Source organism: Periophthalmus magnuspinnatus, chromosome 22 (assembly GCF_009829125.3).
Source record: "Periophthalmus magnuspinnatus isolate fPerMag1 chromosome 22, fPerMag1.2.pri, whole genome shotgun sequence".
NCBI classification, from domain to species: Eukaryota; Metazoa; Chordata; class Actinopteri; order Gobiiformes; family Gobiidae; genus Periophthalmus; species Periophthalmus magnuspinnatus.
In genome coordinates, this window is record NC_047147.1 from 14,512,957 (window position 1) to 14,527,933 (window position 14,977).

Sequence of the window (14,977 nt, forward strand, 5' to 3'; positions counted from 1 at the left end):
GTTTATTGACAAAAATTAGAAAGTCTCCTGAAGAACTTGACTCGACTTCTTAACTAGATACATTTTCCTAGTAGTATTCGTAGCGTAGTAAATATTTCAACTCTAATTGAGTGTTTTTGCATTAATGGCAAGGTGGTTATTAGGATATATAACTGAAATTATGGACACATGAAAAGATACAAATCTGTAAATCCATTATACTAAACAATATATTCACAGAGAAGTCCACATAGATTCACAGACATCTTGATTGAATAGAATCTATCAACCTGTATTGAGAAGGGCCCAAATGGCATAAAAGGCACCAGCAGCTTGAGATCAGGAAAGTGAGCGATCCAAGATGAGCCAGACAGTAGGGCACTATCCTATGAATAATACATGGAGTGTCAGCTTGACTCTCTCAATTGACTGAATTTAAGCCCAGTATTTACCTGCCACCGGCCTGCTGAGCCCAGTTTCTGCCAGCTACTGTTTTCTTTGAGTCTGCACCACGGGACCAGTTCCCTGTGAAATTCCTCTTCATGAATTTGGCTTTATTTGTCTGACAAAAGCCACTCCGACCCTGAGGCTTAAACCACCTTTTTGTTACCTTTTAAGTCTTGCACCATTGTTTCATATAAACATTTGAATCTGCAATACAAAACAAATGGCTGTTTATGAAGCTGTAATTGATTGTTTAACACTGGGGCATTTTGTGTTGCTCAAGTTTGTGATCAAAACAACCACACGGCTCTCAAGTGCTAATCCCAACCAACTGGAATAAACACTTTCTGCTTTGTGCTTCCTCTTTCCTCAGTCACCCCAAAGTGCATGCACAATGGAAAGGAGTTTGCAGAGGGGGACGTGTACAGGATGGACCCCTGCTGGCTGTGTCAGTGTCGCGGGGGCATCTCATTCTGCTCCAAAGCCGAATGTGCTGAGCTGGACTGTGAGAACTTCTACATTCCTGAGGGCGAGTGCTGCCCTGTCTGCATAGGTAAACTCAACAAGTCCTATGTATAAAATATGAAAACTCTAGATTTTAGCTGGCTTTCTCCAAGAACAAAACATAGGCTCTTCATAACCTGTACCACTTTTGTCCCAGTCCTATGAATATGATCATATCATTCTCATAATCTTACTTTTTACTCTGTGATCTCCAACCATGTTATCCTTTTCAGGGAAATACTTTTAAGTGTGATTTGCAGAGGCTAAGAAAAGCAGAGCACTGCATATGGTGTCCATATTACAGTAGAAATGGCCTCTGGGTTACGGTGTAGTTTGCATAGCTTGCTTTTAAGAAAAGAAAGAATACAGGAAAAAACATGAGCGGATCATGTCAGGTCAGAGGCAGTAAAGGTACAGTACACCTGGAATGTGTAGCCACTATTATCTATGGAATGCTTTCATCTCTTACATATGGCTGCTTTTACTTGTTGCTTTCCACTTCAAATGTAGTTTTAAATGTGGGATACAGCTTGAGAGATGTTGGTTATGATATTTATTGCTCACAAATAGCCTTAGCTATGCAGCAAATCTTTGTAGTGGAATCTCCTGCTGACACACTAGTAGTGATTATGCAAGTAAAAATCATGTGCATATAATCTTATAATTTAAGTATATTTGATGGTAGTACATTAATTTTGATCTAACCTGTTCAGAAGGTTAAGGCATGTTTAGATATGTTGTCATAGATTTAGTTGTACTAGCAGTAGTAGTATCGATAGCACTTCTAGTGTAACCCTAATGTATTGTTCTCACCAGTGTCTTGAGGCTTTGTGTATTGCAGTTTACAGTTAGATTTTATATACAATGCATTTTCTGCTGTCTCCCTTGCTAAAATACACCAACACAGCAGTGCGTGTTCACTGTTTTTCTCTTAGTGTGCTCACCAAATGCGTTGTAAGGAATAAGAGGAACCAATATTATGTAGCAGGAAATGTACAAGTAAATGTAATGTTCTCAAACTGAATATAATAATATGAATTGTTAATAAAGTAATGAGTGCAAAATAATATAAATTAATTCTTCCAAATAATATACAAAATACTAATGATCCAGCTAAAGGTGAATACATAAAATAATATATATCAAATACATCTAAGGTTACACTAGTAGTAGTTGTTTGGAACTGCACAGCTAGAACGCCTTATTTCTGACTCATGGGTGTCAAGTTTGTTATGAAATCAGTGGACATTGTAAACATCCTCTCCATCATGTTTTAATGTAACATTAAATATAAATTTTATTCTTGGACAGAAAATTGGGTCAACTTTGGTGCAAGTTCTAAAAGCACCATGGCAACATATTCAGTTTCCCAACCATTTGCCACCCGCTCAAAGTAAAACATGAATAAACCCTGAAAACCTTCCAGGATTCGAAAGTGTATTAAAGAATTAGACTGTATTATGAAATGTTCGCCGTCCAAAAGAATAGATCCTTTTTTGGTTAATCATGGCCAGATGCGGGGGAAGCACAGCAGCCAAAACAGAATGGGCAAACAGTACTTCTCTGCACAGTAAAGACGACTTCTCTTCTCTAACATAACACGTAGCAATGTAAGATGAAAGTATAGGTAATACACTAAGGAAACCTAAGCGACACTGTATTATGAGAAACACCATGCTACATGATGGTTTCCCAGGACAGCCCAGTATCATATGGAAACCATAGCCACCTGCTGTTACCTGTTGTGACGTTGCTTGAACATGTGCCCATGCTTGTAAACTATGCAGACTGACAGCTCATTTACATCTCAGTTTTATAATACAGACAGTAAAGTGTTTATATTTGAATCCTTTCTTACAGTGTACAAAAGAATATGATTTGATACATGTTTTAATATTTGTTTGTGATGATAGATATTCATAAAAGTGTTACTTTACTGCATAATGATTATACATGGGTTTTCTGGTTGTATTTTCCAATTCCCCCTTTACCACAGTTTATGTCTGGCTTACCTTTCAGATGTGGAATTGCTGTCTACGGATAGCACTATGGCGAGCTGCTGGGTGAATAATAAGCTGCGAACTCATGAGGAGAAGTGGAAAGAGGACGACTGCACCTTCTGCCAGTGTGTGGATGGAGAGCCCCACTGCACTGCTATGGCCTGCAAACAGAGCTGCCAGAACCCAGTCAAGATCCCTGGAGAATGCTGTCCATTCTGTGAAGGTATGGTTTCAATTATAAGCATACCTTAAATCAGAAACACATCATTTATAATAATAATCCCCCAGTCATCCAGGTATGATGCATAGCAAGAAAAATTCAATTCTGTCAACTGGACAAATGTTTTAGAACAAATATTTTAAAACATTCACTCTTTCACTCTAAAACTTTTGTCCAGTTGTATCCAGACAGAATTGTGGCGTTCATAATAATGTTAAAATAGTAAATAAACCTTAGGATGTCCATTTAAGTATTGCTGCATTTTGATGTTTTCATTTTTGCAATCAGCAGTTATTGAGCACTGAAATTTGATATTTTCACTTTTGTGAAGTGAAGTGGAGATTTTGCGTATTGCCTTCTGTGCTGGGCTATAGAAGTGGTTGAGTGCTCATTAAAGGGGATGCCATGGAGTGTTCTTAGCACTGCAGGGTTCTTTGTGCTCCTTCATTACCTTTGCCCGCCAAAATGAGACCCACCTGTGCGCTTTAGTCTGTGGCCTGCCTCTCAGTGCAGGAGGCTACATAATTGCAGTGGATCCCTTTTTTGTGCCTAATTAGCTACAGCTTGTTGGGCTGTGAACGTGGCGAGGATTAAGCACTGGTAGAGTTGACGTGGATGGGTATTTATCACGTGGGGACTAAAATCTGTATGTTCACTCAGTTCATGAGGGATTTAAGGACTATAAAATATAAGGACTAAAATCAGGTCCTCATGATGTAAATTATTTATTATTAGATCAGTGACATGGTTTAAAGAGAAGATATTAGTTAAAATAGATCAAGGTTACGGTTAAGGTTAAGATGAAAGTAGTAACTGTGGTTAGGATCAGTCTGCAGTAATGTCCTCAAGAAACATGGATACCCAACGTGTGTGTGTGCACGCGTGCGTGCGTGTGTGTGTGTGAAAGATGGAGATGGTTAATTTCATCTTTGGGCAATTTGAGTGTTTGACAGAAAACATCTGGCTTCATAATAATTCCGGGTCTGGACATTGCAAACGTGTGCCTCCAGTGGAGCGGACACTATTATCCTCATCTATATAGGTTATTAATAGAAGCCATTTTGACACTAAGGTCTAATCCCTCTTACTGTGCAACCCACCCTGCTGTAATTGCCCCACATTTACCGGTAATTACTGTTTACTCCACAATAAGAGTAGTGTGAAAAGGTAGCTATTAGACTTGGCTCAGAAAGCAACATGAGATAGTACACCTGAGGCACAAAAACCTGGTTCTTTGTCGTTTAAAGCTAATTGTCATTTCTATTCCTTTCAGAGCCGTCCTATGAGACCGTTAGCCCTCTGCTGTGTCCGCCCCTGGAGAACTGCACTTTGTCTGGTACCGAGTGTCCCTATGGCTTCCTGACAGATGAAAATGGATGTCTTCTTTGCCAGTGTCTCAGCAGTAAGTTCAGTTGCGCTGTAGCATGTTACAGGGCTGGACACGCAGAAACATATTTGTGACATGATGGATTTTGGTTTACTTGAACGCTAACCTTATGTTTGCTCAAGACCAATGCCAGGTTTTTAAAAAAATACTTCATATAAAAAGAATGTGTATTTGCACATACTACATAATTTGTCTAACATGCGTTGTTATGCCGCAACATGTTGATACAATGTGTATTCTTTATGACCACCTCTACTGTCTTACTGTCTAGTACTAGTATTAAACCAGCTAAGTTGAGCTATCCATGGGATAACTGTTGCCATAGCAATATATATTTCTTCTGAATTATCAAAAGTGTCAAAATGGCGCCTTCATTACCCATGATTACAAACATTATTTGCAGTCTAAATGCATAATCTGTTATTGGTTTACTAGACTAATTTTGGAATAGTTCTTTTCAATGGAAACTGAAAAAGACGACCACAGTTGATTGTAGAAATATTGGTTAAGTAAATAAAATGATCAAAAGTGATGAGTGGAGAAAAAAATAATGAAATGAACTTTAAAGAGTCCAGTATAAACAATCTTACATCCACCAGCTGTAATTTGGTTTCACCAGATTATAGTAGACAACATTTCTGAGTGCAACTTGTATTTGACTTTTACCTTCAGACGACTCCTGCCCTGCCATAGCATCGTACTGCTCCCTGCAATGCCCCATGGGATACGAGAGGGATGACTTTGGCTGTGAGGTGTGTGAATGCCACATCCCAGTGCCCAAGTGCCGACCTCTGAGCTGCACCAAGACCTGCCCCTATGGATATGTGTGAGTACATCCAAGCAGTCCCTCCTGGTTCATTTGTCATTCATGTTTGCATAGTGTTCAAAGAGATTACTGTCTGTAAATTACATAACAGATCAAGGAATGTGGGGAGCAAAGCATATACATCTGTAAATGCATTCTCACAAGGCAGAGGGGCATAGTTCAAGTGGATGAATATTGTACAATTGACTATAGCCTTGTGTCTGTTTTCATTTTGAGTAAATGAGGTAGAACATCAAAAGTTCCTCCCTGGTGGTCATTTAGAGTTTAAAGTTGACCATCTGCCCCTTGCATCCCGCTCCTTATAAGCTCATACAAACCAATCAGACATCTGGAAGCGTTCTGTGTAGTCCCTTGACACTTCTCTAGTTTTTAAGTCATTATTTTATTTCAACACGCAATAATGAGCTAAAAGAAGACATACTATGCTTTTATCTTTTATATACTTTTTATCTATGACTCGTCTAAGACAACTCACTAAAAGAAGTGACAACAACAAAGCTGCTGTTGATGTCCAGTTGAAAACTGTGGCACTGATTTCAGTTTGCCCCTTTACAAAGTGCCACCATGAATATAATCAGTCACAGTTAGTGCTACATTCAAACTAACTTAACTGGCAATACTGTTAACATAGAGTAAATCTCTAGCAAGGCATTAATCCTGTCTTGCAGTAGATAATATTTGTCTTGCTTAGTATTTTTCTAGACACTCAAATTGGCTGCGTCAGGCTGTCACGCTCTGTCATTGGTTGCGGTAACATGTGCACTTCAAATCTGATTATTATGAGACTTTTGGAGTTATAAGGTTATTAAAATGACATGCAAACCGCGAAAACATCTGATTTCTGTCTTATCATGGTCCCTCTGTTTACTCACAGACATTTTGCAGTTTACATGTCATTTATGTTATTTTAAAAGTGCAGAAATCAGATTATAATCGGATTTTGGTGTGCATGTAACCGCAGCCACTGTCACAACACACCTGCCCACACAGGCAATAGATGAGCAGCAAATCTTATGGTTGGATATCAGTGGTAAATGCATGCAAACACCGTTGAAAGCAAACTCTCTAAAATATGGAACAAGTTAATGTACAGAAACAACAGAATGATCCTGTTTCACAACCATGAAGGCCCAGGGCTCAACATGGGTCCGGTGTGTCTGCACGCTGTGCCAGAAGACGGAGGCTGAGGAGGGGGAAAGAGCAGGAAGTCCTGGGTTTATCCTCCATAAGCAGCTGTTTAGGTCGGAGCTGTTAGAAGTCTGAAATCCTCAGAGAGTTTGCCAGCTTCACAATGGAGAACTGTCTCTTCTCACTGGACCCCTACACTCTGCCTGCACAGACAAAGGCACAAAAGATCCCTGTGTTTACTCGGCTTGTATTGATGACATCCGGTGTGAACAGAAACACACAAAACCAAACAAAGATGGAGATAAAGACAGCTCTTAAATGTAATATACCACTTGGGTGACACTTTGATTTGTAAAGCTTTATTGTGCAACTTACTACCGCTACTTCCATTTTCTGTATTTGCTCAACATAATTTAGTTAGTATGCCAGATTTTTATTTTGCTTTATGAAAATTAAATCTAATCCAAGCAGGAAAGAATCGGCCGACCACTTTCCACCAAATGGATTAACTGAGGATTAAGGATGTCATAATATCAAATTTTACTTTTAAGTGTTTATTATGCTAAGAAATCGCACATTTTTACGATTATTCAGTTATTGACACCATGACCAAGCAACGGTGACTTTTTTTATTCCATTCAGATTGTCTGATCTCTGTCCCTCTAGTATGTAACCAGCTTTATGAAATCACACTTTCTGAATAATAAAAGTTAAATGAATGTGTCACAAATAGCCAAAAGAATACATTTACATAAACCTTGGACTATAGATTACTTATTTTTGCTTCTAAAATTGTCATGATTATGAATTTTCAGTCCACTTGATTCAATAATCTCTGAACCTCAGTATTATTTTTACTGAGAGTTGTTTTATTTAAATGTGTTAGAAGAAACTACCACTTGTATGCGCCAGCCCAAAGCCTGGATAAACAGACAGGTATTCACTGTTGGGATTGGTCACACACTCAGAGACATATAAGCACCACAGCACATGGCAAGTCCTGAAATAGTAACCTCTTCTCTCTATTACCTGTACACGCTCTTACGTAACAGTGTTTTTACAGATGTCAAAGCACAGCTGCTATCGACTTCTCATAAAGCTTATTGTTCACAGGCACTATACCGGGTCGGTGTACCCTTCTGTGTCTCCCCAAGACCCCTATACCCCTCTATCCCCCCGAGCTCAGATTGGGCTTGGCATTCCACACAGCATCTTCAAACAACACTAAGCTCTCAGGTCACCGCTCTCTGTATTTATACAGTGGGGCTCCAGTCAATCCCTCACTCTGTTGTTTCTATGGCTTTTACCGCTGCTAGCATGCCACTGTTTGTACAACTTCACATGCGATGGCCAAACCACTTCCAGTAGTCTCATACAGCAGCCTCCCAGTCTATACCATGCTCTTTTTTAAGATTGGCTCATTAAGGTTTTATTAGCTAGATCATTTGACTCCTCTGCCTGTCTATGGAACTATGGATTAGTGTTCGTGGTATAAAAGTATCTCGTTTTGTACAAAATATTGGATTGCCTTTCTCTTTGTGCTCTAATCAGCTCAGATTCTGAATTGCTCTGGGGATGTTCATGCGTGGCTAGCCAGAGGGCTTTTTGGACTTTAAGGACAGTAAACGGGTGAATTAGAAGCATCTGAATAGGCTTACGATTGCTTCTCTCGGAGGCACTATGGGTTAGGTATGAAACGGCAGGGATCTCACGTGTTGCCCTTTTATTTGGCCCTCTTCAAAGGGACCTAATATAGCGAGGGGGAAAGCAGCTCCAGATGTTGATTATTCCCGGCTTGAGGATCTGGCTTTCACTGCACCACAACACCATAATGTCCTTTTAGACCTCTGTGTGTGTGCATAGTAGTGCCATTGTTTGCCCCATGGCTGATTTTTATTTGTGTTTTAAATGCGCATCTCTGCAGGAGGAACAAGCATGGATGTGAGATGTGCCGCTGCGTCAAGTGTCCTCCATTCACCTGTGACAAGCACTGTCCCGAGGGATACCGGCAGAACAAGAAGGGCTGCTCCATCTGCATGTGCAAAGGTAATGATTTTATACAATTACACATTGGGTTTGGTCCTGCTTTAGATCCCAGTTTAGTCCTGATGTAAACCTGGTTTGGTCCCGTTCTAGTTCTGGTTTGATAATGGTCTAGTCCCAGTTTTAGTTCTGTATTCTGTGTTTTTGCCGTATGTATACAAGTATGAATGCAGCCTTAGAAATACAGTATACAAGAAGGACTAACCGATTAATGTACGAGGAGGGTTTTTCCCCACACAGTTAGTTGTAATCAAATTGAAATATCATTTTTCTAATACTGCAGTTATCAAAATTACAAAGGCTGCAATTATGTTGTCTCTGTAAACAACAAATCCTTGCTAACCCTGTTGTTGAGACCTTCCAAATGTTAATGGTTAATACATATTAATCTTTTGTTTATCACAATATTGTGCAACCCTTATTCTTATTTTTCCAAATTTCTCCATGAACAAAAATACATTTAGTTTGATATATTATGACTTGTTTTTTTTTCCATGTAAAAAGTTGCCAAGGTGTTTTGTTTTAAAGTTGCGGTTAGTCTTTTTTGAAAATAAAATAAAATATATTATTTCAGACAATAGTCCGGCTTCAATTACACTGATTGAAACACTTAATGGCCATGTTCTTTTGATCCAAACCGACCATTTGGGAACCACTGCACTGAAGACACACGGTCTAGTCACTTAAAAGTCAATCTAAGGTCTTAACCACTGCAGACCATAAATTGTAATCTAATTCTATAATTGTACAGCTTCAAATGGGAGGTTTTTATTCTCATATCCCTTTATATGGCTCCAGTCCTAGACCAAAATGTACAGCCTGTTATGAGATCTTGGTGTCTGGGAAGAAGACATACAAGCATAAAATTAGACATAAGTCATCACCTTTTTCCATATAAGAGCTCCTTTGTATTTGGTGAGAAGGGAAATGATGAAAGCAGAAAGCAGAGCCAGTGTGTGGAGTCGCGTTTGTGCCGCTGGCCTCTCCCTGCGCCGCTGTACACTTTTGTGCACTTGTCCTTGTTTTGGTCCCTGTTGGGCCTAAGCTGCGTGTGCTACTGCAATTAGATTTACTCAAATCCCACAAGGTTAAAGGCATGCCTGCCGTGCCACATTTTATGAGAAATGTTTATTTAGATGCCAATTTGGATGCATTATAAATATTCTCAGGCTAAAATACACTTTACTGTTTTCACATCGCAGCATCTGGCTCCTTCATCCCAGCAAACAAAATCAGCAGCTTTTGCAAATAGCCTTGTGTTTACCTGAGTTAGAAAATATCAGATGAGGCTGTCTGTGGACCGTTAAGAGGAAGGGAAACTTTTCATGTGTATTTGCTTTCATGGTCTAAATAAAACAGACGAGGGCTGTATCTCAGTCTGAACCATGGGACAGTGGGTGCTTGAAATTACACCCAGTCCTGGATACTGCCATCTTTCATTGCATCTAGTGTCTTTATCTTATCTGTGTTATTTGACAGAATAAAAAAAATAACATAAATAAAAAGACTTTAAATAGTTCATGCAAACATATTAAGATAAAATTACTAGCCATTCTGATAAATTTCTGGTCTAGCTGGCCAAACTTTATCATTGTTTACTTTCAGACACGTACGACATGACGTCAGGAGCCAAAAATACTAGACACATTCACAAAAAAAAATGCTAAATACTTTGAGAAACAGGAGGACTAGGTGCTATCTTAATCTTAACCTCTGCAAGTTTTTTCTATATAAGTCTCTAGGTCTCTAGGTATAATTTTTTAGCTCTTTTTTGTTATTTTTAGCATGGTCTGGAGAGTGCTCTAATCCATTTATACATCTTCATTTTCTTTAACCTCTTATACTTGTGGAGGAAATAAATAGTAGCTCTCCAATGGAGCCTTCGCTTGTCCTCTAACTTGTTAACATCTCACATTTAAATCATCCAAGTCTTATAGGTCTTGTTCCCAGCCAAACAAAGCCTTGTAGAAACTTGTAGCTCAACCCCTCTTTTCGGTCTGTTTGTGTTCAGAAAGCGAGCAAGCTGCGGTCACCACGGCAACAGTACCTATGCCCAGCTTCTGCCTCACCTCAAATGGACATCGGTATGAAGAGGGTGACAGCTGGCATGATGGATGCAGAGACTGTTACTGCCACTCAGGGCGAGAGATGTGTGTGCTCATCTCCTGCCCAGTACCCAGCTGCCCCAACCCAGTGGTCAGGCCGGACCAGTGCTGCCCCACCTGTGAGGGTAAGTTCAGGGAAGTGGGGCATTAAAATTATTCAAACAGAAAACTGCCACATACTTATCTCCTTTGAGATGTCATTACTTGGCCTGAAATGTTCTGACATGTTATGGCATTAAACTTATCTGATTTCATGAAGACAACCCAGAGACACCACCAAGCCAAGGTACAGGTCAGATCTGTAGAGAGGCGAATCTGCACACAGAAAGAATGCATATCCGTACAGGCACGTTTAGCTTGTATGGACATAAATACAAGATCGATAACTGTGGAACATTCCAGACAAACCAATAACATCTCCATAGAGACAAGCAGACAGCGAACCCTCCACCAGTAAAGTTACATAGTGTACCTTTGAAAGTCTTTTAAAAATATTTCTGGAGTGACAGCTTAAATATTTTGTAGTAAGAGAATGCCTCCAATCTGACAAAGTAACACGCTGGCTGCACTCAGGGAAAAGAGTTAACTTTTTGCAGATGTCTTGTTGCTCTCACAAGGATGAACCTACACTGCCTGGAGCTTGTTTTAACAGATACAGCTCTCCTGTTTCTTGTAACCGATGACGCTGTCTGGTCCACTTAAAAGGACACCACCTGATTTTCTTCTGGTGTTTGTGGGGGGTGTTTCTCAAACTGAGGTACGTGTACCAGTAGTAGTACGCAAGCTGCTTCTGGTGGTACACAAGGTCCTCTACAGTTCTAAGATTTGCTTAATTCACTGACAATGCCAAATCTTTTCTTAGGTCGTACTTAGGTTGTGTGAAATGTTTGAGAACCACTTCCTTATAACATGTAGACCTTTTAAAATGCATACATTATCATCTAAATGTTCTTATGTAAAATAAACAAACTCGCCAACACACTTCATTTATTCCCTCTGCAGAAATCAGAATAAAAGCGTTACAAAACTTTGAAAACCTGTTTTTTAAAATAACATAAACTTAGACAGTATTCTTGCCTGTCGTGGGAGGCAACAGGTGGCTGGTAGCATGAGAACAGCCATTCTGGACAAACGCAGCATTAACATTCACCATCATGTCCGTATATCTCAAGTTATTACAAAATGCCTGCCTTCATAGATGACTTTATTTGCTGTGTCTTGGTGCAGATGAGTCAGGCAGTGGTCAGGCCGAGGGCATGGACATGGTGGTATGCAGGGCGCCTGGAGGAGAGTTCTACGTGGAGGGGGAGACCTGGGACCTGGATGAGTGCACGCGATGCACCTGTCGGCGCGGTAGAGTCCTTTGTGATACTGAACAGTGTCCTCCAGCTTTGTGCCATTCACCCAGGCGAAATAAGGACACCTGCTGCCACGTGTGCCCAGGTAAACGCCCTAATCTGACCTGAGTCTAAACAGAAACTAGGGGAAAAAAACATTAAAGGCTTCAGTGGGAGTGTGGGAACAGCCTGGAGTTGATTGGAAAGTGCTCAGAGCATGTGGTTTTGAAAGGTCCTGCGCGTAGCTCTCAGACGGGGCAGTTTTATGTTGGGCTCATAAAGAAACCAGCCAAGACTGGTTGGGATCTTTGAAGCAAGCAAATAAAGAGAGGGAAGGAAATTAGCAAAAGGAATTGTTATTAAAATGATATTATGTCATCTTAAGTGAATGTAATGTTAAACTATTATGTCTCAACAAAACCCTTTTTAAACATGCCCTACACAATTATATTTTATAGGGACAATTCTTCATTCCAGTGCAACTTCCTTTACTGTTTTTAGTTAAGCAAAAACGACCCCTTACCCTTTCATTATCAGTTCTAATAAAAGAAAATCAATAGGTATACTAGTAAACACATGATGGCCATAGGACGTTAAGCAGATCACTCACTGTCCAATGTTTTGCTGGTTCATTTTTCACTATTAGCTTTTTTACCTGACTTTGATTTTCTGAAGTGACTTCTGGAGAAAAATACACAAAAATAAGTTGCTTTGTTAAAAGTTCCCAAAAAACAATATTGCAACTGTCCCTGCTTGTTTTTGGGAAGATATTTTGTCACAACGGCCTTTGCAAACCCCACACATTTTTTATTTGCATTTTTTTCTCAAACAAACAATCATAAGCATCATATTGGGAGCACTGGAGAGCTTGAGGCCCATAAATCTGTAATGCATGACTGCTCCAGAGGCCGCTCCTGGAGAATGCCACTGCACCTTATCTCTGCATCTCTCTCTCTCTACAAAGGCAGATTGACAGAGGTCCTTTGATATATGCTGGAGCTTGGTCACTAGGAATGTGGGAATAATACACATCTCCTGGCAGCCCTATGATCTATGTGTGTATCAGGCAGCATGGACATTTAGCCAATAACCAGTCTTTGGTCTTTGTTGCTCCAAGGCCTGATCAACCAGATAAAAAAGACAGGAAGAACTGACAGCTGCCATATGGAGGCACTTCTGTTAGTGCGGGGCATACTGTAAAGCCCTTATCTCTCCTTATCTAAAGCCACCCCTAAAGGTCCAATAATTTTGTGAACTGAAATGTTATACAGCGGTAATAAAGGCAGGTGGCCGCTACAAGCTACTCACCTCATCAGGTTGACAACAAACTAAACTGATTAAGGAAACACTGAGCACTGAGAGGGAGAGATGGTTAACAATGTGATACATGTTCTCCATGTAGAAATCTGAAAACATGAGTTGTAAAAACAATAATTTATGATAAACGGATACATTTTTCTAATCATATAACATATGAGTACTGTATTGGGCAGCTCCTTTGAGGTGTAATAACTGCCCTGACCACTCTGTGTTTCTGTGTGCAGAGAGTCCCCTGTTGCCAGTGAACAGGAGCCAACATGACTACTGCATCACCAGTGATGGAGATGTGCTTCTGTCTGGAGACTCATGGAGGGCCAATGCCTGCACCAGCTGCACCTGCAACAACGGCACCATTGAGTGTTTCTCCCAGCGCTGTCCGGCCGCCAGCTGCAGAGTGCCCGTCCTGCGCAAGGGCCAGTGCTGCCCACACTGTCTGGGTACGTGGGATGTGACAGGCTCAGATAGCTGAGCAGGCATACTCACAGTATGCATTATGTAAACGTCTATATTGTGCACATGACATGAGATGTCAAAGAGACACTGTATCTGATGCTTTATAACAAGAGTGAAGGGTCATGTCAAAACTAAAAGCTCATGTCACTCTTGTGTTTGTCCATTAGACCTCGCCAACCTGGCGCTGCGTACGCAAACACAGCCATTCCCAACAACATTCCATGTGACAAATACACAGTTGGTTGTGAGTGAAAGCACTCCCCCGGGCATCCGCACATTCACACGTGTTTCCTGTCCCCACTTTCTGTGGCAGCACAGGAAGGCAAAGCTCACTGTCAGCTTTTCCCATAGAGGAACACCGCACCATAGAGTCCTATTGTTCAATCTAATAGGGGGTCCCAGACCTTTGCTCACAGAATTTTTATGTAATGTTTATATAGAGTGGAAGTTTATGCACTCAACATGAGTGACAATAATATAATATAAATAATATACAGATATTTTTATATGTATTCTACTTGTGTGGACAGAAATGACCACGTCAGTTCCAGTGATGATGTCGACCAGTACTCCTAAGAAGGCCATCACAGCTGGAGTGGACAGAGATGTGTGGATTAATACTGTCACTGTGCCTCCACTCATCATTCAAACAGGTATGACAGGCACATTTATTACACAGATCACAGAGTAAAGCAGATCTGTTACACTGTTACTCACTCATTACAGCTGTAAACTTTGGAAAGTGTGGTGATCACTTGACAAATGATAGCTGAACATTTATAAACGTGTGCAGAAATATGATCTCTCATGAGAAAAGCCTTGATAAATCAATGTCAGCGTCTCTTGGTGCTTTGAACACTTTGAGTTATCATATGGGAGGTACAGTTATATAAACAATTGTGTTACTTTTACATCCCCATTACTCTCTCTGTCTCTGTCCCACAGATGAGCCTCATCTGGGAGAAAACTTCCCTAGCCAAGCAGAGATGGCCCTCATCTACCAGTCTGCAGCCTGGATTCTGGCCGGTCTCCTCCTGGCCATCATCATCTTCATCATTGTGGCGTTGCTGATCAACCGGAAGAAGAAGTGGGTGCAGATGTCTTGCTACAGTGCACCAAAAAAGGTGTGACATTTTCCCTTTATTTTTGTCCATTTAAAAAGTGTAAGCACTAAGAACACATATGCAATAGTGAGACAGCAAATTTATGAAAGTACTATAAAGGTTTTATT

At 40.4% G+C, this 14,977-nt stretch overlaps 1 protein-coding gene across 1 annotated transcript in view; it reads left to right on the plus strand.

Annotated features, from left to right (window-relative positions):
• crim1 (cysteine rich transmembrane BMP regulator 1 (chordin-like)) overlaps window positions 1-14,977 on the plus strand; it is a 35,623-nt gene that overhangs the window by 18,809 nt on the left and 1,837 nt on the right. The window contains exons 5-14 of the mRNA XM_033988057.2: window positions 797-976; window positions 2,947-3,150; window positions 4,421-4,549; window positions 5,207-5,360; window positions 8,413-8,534; window positions 10,543-10,761; window positions 11,864-12,079; window positions 13,518-13,730; window positions 14,277-14,399; window positions 14,692-14,870. Of these exons, the coding sequence (XP_033843948.1) occupies window positions 797-976; window positions 2,947-3,150; window positions 4,421-4,549; window positions 5,207-5,360; window positions 8,413-8,534; window positions 10,543-10,761; window positions 11,864-12,079; window positions 13,518-13,730; window positions 14,277-14,399; window positions 14,692-14,870 (1,739 nt within the window). The remainder of the gene's footprint in view (window positions 1-796; window positions 977-2,946; window positions 3,151-4,420; window positions 4,550-5,206; window positions 5,361-8,412; window positions 8,535-10,542; window positions 10,762-11,863; window positions 12,080-13,517; window positions 13,731-14,276; window positions 14,400-14,691; window positions 14,871-14,977) is intronic.